This window comes from Pelecanus crispus, chromosome 5 (genome assembly GCF_030463565.1).
Source record: "Pelecanus crispus isolate bPelCri1 chromosome 5, bPelCri1.pri, whole genome shotgun sequence".
Classification (NCBI taxonomy): domain Eukaryota; kingdom Metazoa; phylum Chordata; class Aves; order Pelecaniformes; family Pelecanidae; genus Pelecanus; species Pelecanus crispus.
Window position 1 is genome coordinate 53,881,785 of NC_134647.1, and position 7,262 is coordinate 53,889,046.

Genomic DNA, 7,262 nt, shown 5'->3' on the forward strand with positions numbered 1-7,262 from the left:
GACAAGAAATCCATTTAGAACTGCAGTGCAAAGAAGAGGAGACCTTTGAAACTTACTGCCAGAAGCGTAATTCAACCAACCCACCAACTTTGACCAGCAGTGTGCAGATGAATGCTTAGAATGCTTTTCCTCTGAACAGGCTGAAGAACCTCAGGAAGTGAGGATGATGAAAGCATCATTTTTACTGATGCTTTTGAGGAGGACGAAGATCTGGAGCCCACCTCTGGAGATGCTTTGATCATTTCCTCCATGATCCCTATGAGGAAGCCCATTGTTTGCTGGCATTAGGCCATTCCTTGGCAGCTGCAAGAGGAAATGCTGCCATTGTATCAGTTGAAGTCAAAATAGGTGTGCAGTTGTTGGATGTGATCAAGACTAGCTGGACTCATCTGGGCATCTACACTTGTAAGACTGACATGTTAAATTAGAGCTTTTGTGCGCCTGTGGTCTCTAAGTTATGGTGTTGCTGTCTAGATTATCACAATCCTCTGGTGCTGGATTTGCAGAAGTGTCAGTTAGGCTGCACAGCCCACTTGGCCAGAACAACTCATCCATCTCTTTTCTCCATACGTCCTCTCATGTTTTAATGCATTAGCTGTAATAAACCATGATCTGGATTTTTAAAAAATGGCTCTTTATCATCTGCACCCTGCACAAGCATGCTTGGCTGTGGAGGTATTGGTGCTGTATGTGCTTCTATACTACTTGAGTTTTCTTTACGAGAACTGATGAACAAGAGCAGGGTTGTGTGCTTGTCTTCCATAAGGGAGGTGCAAGGGGTATCTGATTCCGTGGGTCTTGTGTCTCAGTGGAAGAAAGCCTTTACCCTGCCCAGCCTACTGCTTTGTAGTAAGAAACATCTAAGAATCTTAAATTCAGAAAAATGATAATAAAAATAATGAAAATCATCTGAGTTTTTTTCCTAGTTTGTGAGAGTTGGAATGAGACGGTTCTTTCCCTGCAAGGTTTGCCATACTAAGCAGCATGTGGGTTTCTCATGGATTCAAGGACTGTCATTAAAGGAATGTTGCTAATTTATTTTTTAACTGCCTAATCTGAAGAAACTGAACTGCCACTTACTGTGCTCTCAAAAGTAGCTCGCTTTTCTGTGTGAAAGGAGTAGGTATGTTTCTTTTCCTCACCCTCAACTCCCAGCAGAGTAGTTTCTGGTTTTGTGTTTATTTTTAGAGAGATCTGTGAGATCACAAAAAAGCAGAACATTGAGTGTTTTTATATGCCGTATTTGCATATTTTGCTAGTAATGTACACTCTTGTTCATTTTTAATTTCAATTCTGTATTTGCTGGTAATTGTAGAAGCCCATTTCCAAAAGTGAGAGTTTTGCCTAGCTGTCCAGTGTGCAACGTAACTGCAGCGTTAAAAGCAGGAGCAACCTCTGTGAGATTGCACGGTGGTGTTGGAGAGTAGTTTCGGCTGCAGGAAGCACCGAACTGGTCAGTACAGTTAACGGGGGTACAAATGCAGAGTGCTGAGGGGACTGGGTCAGGGACCACTGGTTGTAGTTGAACAGAAGCTGTTGGGAGCTTCCCAACGGTGCTCCTGGGGGATTGGACCTTGGATGACTGCTGTTGAACAGTTATGTTAATGATGGGAATGTAAAAATGGGCATGTGGGAATGAAATGTGTTGACAGGGAGTATGAACAGGAGGGAGGGCTGCAGAGCCACAGGAGAATGAGAAGTCTTCCAGAAATGGCCATAGAGAAATGGTGAAAATTTCTGCTCCAAACTGGCAGGTTATCAGCTATAAGGGATGGAGGAAGGGAGCCAGCGAAGGCCTACGGACTGTGGCTTTGAAAAAGGCGAATGGGCTCCTAGGATGTGCCGGGCAAAGGATTTCCACTAGGAATAAGGAAATAGTGCCGCTGTGAAAGGCCCTGGTGAGACTTTGCTGAAGATACACAGTGCAGTTCTGGGCACTTGGGGTGAAGAAATACTCGCTCAAGTCGGAGGTGAGGCACAGAAGTTGGGGGACGTGGACAGAGCCTTCCTTACAAGAGCAGAGCCCGTTTCCTCCGACGGAGCAAAGCTTGAAAGCGAATCCAGTCGCCGCCAAACTTCTGCGGGAAGACGCACAGTTATTGCCATTGGGGAGGAAAAAGAAAAAAAAAAAAACCAAAACAAAACAAACCAGCTGCAGGCTGGAGCTGGGGAGAAGGCTCCGGTCCCCCGGGGCACTGGGGGTTCGGGAGGGCCCTTCGGCAGGAGCGGTGGGACGGGCACCTGCTCGCTGTCGGCCAACTCTTGACACCCCACCCCCCCCCCCGCGATGTTTCTCCGCACCTCCCGGCCCCGCCGGCCGCCGCAGTTCGAAACGGGCGCCGGAGCCGGGAGGGGGGGGGGGTCCCGGCCCACCCCCGGTCGGCGTTGCCGGAGCCAGGGCCGGCGTCGGAGGCGGGGGGGGAGCTGCCCGGGTCCCGCCCCGCTGCTGGCAGCCGCCGGCCGCTGCGGGCCCGGCCTCGCCGCGCCGCCATTGCGCCGCCGCCGCCGGGGGGGCTCCGCGCCGGCGCGAGGGGCTGCGGGGTGGCCGGGGGCCGGGGGCCGCGGTACCGGAGCCGGGGCCCCGCGGTAGGGCGGGAGCTGGCGGCGGCCGCGCCGCAGCGGGGGGGGGGGGGGGGGGGGGGGGGGGCGGGAGCGGCGTGCGCGGCACCGGCCGCTGCGGAGGGGGCGGCCCCCCCTGCGCCACCGGGAAAAGTTCGGGGTTTCATCCTGCCTGGAACAAACAAATATCTTTTTATGATTCATTTACTTCGGTTTTATTTAATATTTTTAAGCCTACGTCGTGATTTAAATATTACCACCCCCACCCCCCCACCCCCCCCCGTGGAAACCGGACGGGCCTTTGTTAGGGAGTTTTCTTGAGCCAAGCAGTGCCAGCCTCCCGTGAAAAGTTTTTTTCTTCAACAAAGGGAACAGCAGATGGGTGAGACGGCTCGGGAGCCGGCGGTGTGCTGCTGGAGGTGCTCAGCCCCTCGCAGGAGGTGAGGAAAGGTTCCTGTTCTGCGCCATGCGTTATTAAATTAATGGGAATGGTTGAAGTTGGGGGGTGACTTGAGCCATTCTGTTCCAGGCAGTGACTAATGAAGAAGACTAATTCCGCTTGTTTTCTGTATCGCAGCAGAAGAAAGCGCGGCTTGTGTCTCGAATGAAGCTGGCCTTTCTGAGATGTGAATAAGACCTTTCACTCAATGCATATTGCTATAGTGCCTTTATAACTATTTAAACCTACTGAAACTAAATCGACAAGCTTTATATTTGTGTACGCATGGAAATACAGAAGTGTGTACATGTTTACATATATGTGTTTTTATATATACGTGCACTTGTATTCAGAGAAGTCTTACACAGACAAAAGCAGTTAAGAGGAAAGTGCAGAAACAGTGGGAGTAAAGGGAATATGAAAAGTGGGTGCAGAGGAGAAGGTGGGGGTCGGAGGAGCAGCCAATGTACCCATCAGGATGGGGAAAATGCAATTTCTGAGCTTAGACTAGCAGTTCAGTGTGAATGCAGGTTTAGACCAGGTGAGTGAAAGCTCCCTGTTGGAGCTGCTGTCAACAGAGGCTGCTGCGACAAGTCTAGAAAACCTCTTGCGAATCCATGCTTTGGTATGGCATAAACAAAAGCATCTTATGCACAATAAAGTTTGTGACTCAGACAGGTATTTCTGACCAATTACTGTTGCTCATATTTTCTGCCAGCCAGGCTGCTCTGCAAAGGGAGTTTACCCAGAGAATTTGAAGCTGTTTCAGTGGGCCAGCTCTGGAGGATTACTAGCTGTGCTTTGAAGCCTGGGAGGACTATCAGTAAGCTTTCTGGACAGCTCTTTCATGCCTTTCCTTGCATTATGTCTTGGTGCTAGCTGGTAGTGGCACAGGGACCCCAAATATCCTTAAGACGGTTACAAAAATGCTGGTCAGGATGGGAGGCCAAAGGCACTCCCGAGCTCTCCAGACCCCGCTTCATGTACATTGCTTCTGGTTTTGGCTGTTTGACTGACACAGTTTCTGGGACTCATTGCGTTACCTAACTAGTTTCTGAAAGAAAATACCTTGTGACTGGTGCTCCTCGTTCGTATTTAGCAAGGTAAAACCAAGGATTAAGCATGAATCCTTGGAAAAAGATCGGGGGGGGGGCAGCTGTGGTGTAGGACTTTGCCGAAAAGTGTTTGCACCCCAGATTTCTGAAGTTCAGATTTCTCATCTTTAGGTGAATTTAAAATGGAAATTACCAATTTATATTTGTAGCGAAGGCTGAATTATGATGGAGGATTTAACTTCATTAAACGTATTCTGCATTTTGTATGCTGAATGTGTATTTTCTACATATATAATAGTAGGTGATTCTGTTTCCCCTACTGCATAACTAATAGCCTGTCCCATTCCTTTAATCAGAAAAAATCTTCACTGTGATAACTTTATCTTATGTTAATATCAGAAAAATCACTGATAAAATGAGTGTTTTATTTTCTAGGGAGGAGTGTAAAGAGAGCTGAGAATGCGATGGACTTACCACGAAAGACCTGAAGCTCTTGGTATACACATCATCGATGAGCTGCAGATTAATACAGCATACACTTCAGAGGATGGATGTGAATGTGGACTGGGACTCTGAGAATAACATTTGTGACACAGGTGAGAAGCATTCAAATTATTCCAGAAAGACCACTAAGCAGGTGGGCCACACATCTAGCCTCCAGAAGGAGGTAAACATGAATTACTCGCAGACATGCAGTCCTCGTTGCAACTCTGCTGGACCTTCAGGTAAGCAGGAACTTCCTGCAGAGTTGCAGTGTGAAGACAAAGAAACCTATGAGACCTACTACCAGAAACGAGGTGAGAGTACTGCTGGGGTATTTGTCCCCTCCAGTACCAACTTTGACCTGCATTGTGAAGATAAAGATTTAGAGCGCTGTTCCTCTGAGCGGTCCAAGAAACCACGGAGGAGACTATGTGATGATAACGAAAACACCGTTCTTGCTGATGTGTTTGATGAGGACCTGGAGCCTGTCTCTGAGGGAGCTTTGCCGTATCGGTGCAAGAAGTGTGGTTCCTCTTTCCAGGGTATGAGTGAGCTGCAGGAACATAAGCGAACTCACCTTGTGGAAAACTCATACCGATGTCCCATCTGCGCCAAAGAGTTTTTCCGTGCGGCAAACTTGCGAATGCACAAGCTCATTCATTCTAGTGACAGGCCACACAAATGCCCAGAGTGTGACAAGGGTTTCATTCGCACAGCTGATGTCTGGAGGCACCTGCGTAATGTGCACAAGATAGAGCGCTCCATGGTGATCTTGGGAAACGGCATGGCTAGGAACCCCTGGTCGATAGTGCACCGTAACCAACACACTGTTGAGTACACTGATCAGCCTTGTGCAGAAAACCAAAAGTCTGAGGAAGACGACTATAAACCTTATGCCTGTCCAACGTGCGGCAAAGGTTTCGATAAGCCTAACCTGCTTTCCAAACACAAGGTGATCCACCGACAAGACAAGCCCTATAAGTGTCAGGAATGTGGCATGGCATTCGTCCAGCTGCTCAGGCTGAAAAGACACCAGCAGACTCACTCTGGGGAGCGCCCCTTCTATTGCGAGGAGTGCGGAGGGACGTTCACCCGGCTGGCATCGCTCCAGCGCCATCACCGCATCCATACTGGAGAGAAGCCCTACTCCTGCAATTACTGTGGTCATTCCTTCACCGAGTCAGGTACCCTACGGAGGCATGAGCGCACGCACAAATTGGACAAATCTTAATTCTTAGTTAATTTGTGATTGCAGTCTCCTTGGTTACTTCTTACCTGAATGAGGTCTGCTCGGTTGGGCTGCAGAAAGCACTCCACTGCATGTGCTCTGGCCAGTCCAGACCTGCTCCCAGCAGTAGCTGATAGGGAACACTGTATCATGGGGATCTCTGGAACTTGTACTCGTAGAGATTGCACTCACTGGCTTTAAACGGGCTTTGTATGAAAAAATAACCTAATTACCACTGAGTAATGAAATGTGAGACTTGAGAAGACTGAAATCACTGACGTGTGCTAGCACTGTCTCAATTCGCTGAACTGACGATGCATCAGCTTGAGCTTTTTGCAAGGATGCACAGGCTATGAGACTTCTCTGCAGTCTTTGGCACTGGATTTGGAGACCTGTTGTTGCAGGTCTTTGCTAAGTCAGAACAGTCCAGAGTTGTCCCTCTATCCCTTCTCTCCTTGTATTCTGATGAGTTTTTCTTTCCTTTTTTTCATTTGGAGGGGAAGTATCATCTTGGTTATTTAAAAAAAAAAAGAAAACCACCACAAAACAGTTCCTTAATAAACTCAACAGGTACCAGCTGTATTTCATAAATGTTTCTATCTAAGGGAGTACTGATCTCTTATGCACTTCTGTGTGATTAGTTGAATGCCTGTTAATAATGGAAAAAGCTTTTATTTTCACTATGATGGTGCATGTTCTTTGGGGTGAAGGATTTGAATACATTTGTGTCTCTGATGGAACCGTGCCCTCTAAATCTGTTCTGCTGAGTAATACAGTAGGAAATTCAAAGAGCAGAAGACCACATTTAAGCCACCTTTGCTACTCATTGCATAAGAATCTTCTTCATTTAAATATTTTCATACATAAGGAGGCTTCTCATAACAAAACTATGTCTCCTAGACTCTTCACTTTGATTTAGATTCAAATGGTTGATGAAGAAAAATTTCCTTAGAAACTAGCTTTGCAGACTCAGGCATGTGCTGCCAAATACCCCAAGGCTGTAACTTCCAAAGAGGTATGTGTTGCCTCAGTTATGGCAGTAGGATTTTTAACTTCGAAACTTAATAATGACGCTTAATCCACTGTTAACCACTGTGGTAGAAGCATCTAGTTTGTCCTTACGTTGCAGCCCTAATTTCCCTTCCATGTCAGAAAGCTTTGCTTCCTTCCCCTGCCAGCTGCCATAATTTCACTAATTTCTTTCTAATGCATTCTGCCTTTTCAGCAGGAAGTTGTGCAGCAGAGTGAAAGTAAAGCTTCAGGGTAATGTACCTTTGCATTTACTACCAGGCTATTTAATGTAAAGTACTGATTGTGCCATTTGTTTGCATATTTCATAGAGTAAAAAATGGTGATGGCTGCTCAGCACCTTCCACCCGTGCAACAGCTGAGCAGGTGTTTTACAGTTGTGGGTACTGAAGTGTTTGATGTGAGGTCCTTGGCTCAGATCAAGCTGAACCACTGTCCTCAGAAACACTGCAGCTTGATTGTGAATGGG

The 7,262-nt window shown here is 47.5% G+C and overlaps 1 protein-coding gene across 1 annotated transcript; it reads left to right on the top strand.

The window, feature by feature from the left end:
- The first annotated feature begins 4,600 nt into the window (after positions 1-4,600).
- LOC104036154 (uncharacterized) lies at positions 4,601-5,767 on the top strand. The gene has a single exon (XM_009489681.1). The coding sequence runs from the start codon at positions 4,601-4,603 to the stop codon at positions 5,765-5,767; it is 1,167 nt and encodes a 388-aa protein (XP_009487956.1).
- Positions 5,768-7,262: the final 1,495 nt, after the last annotated feature.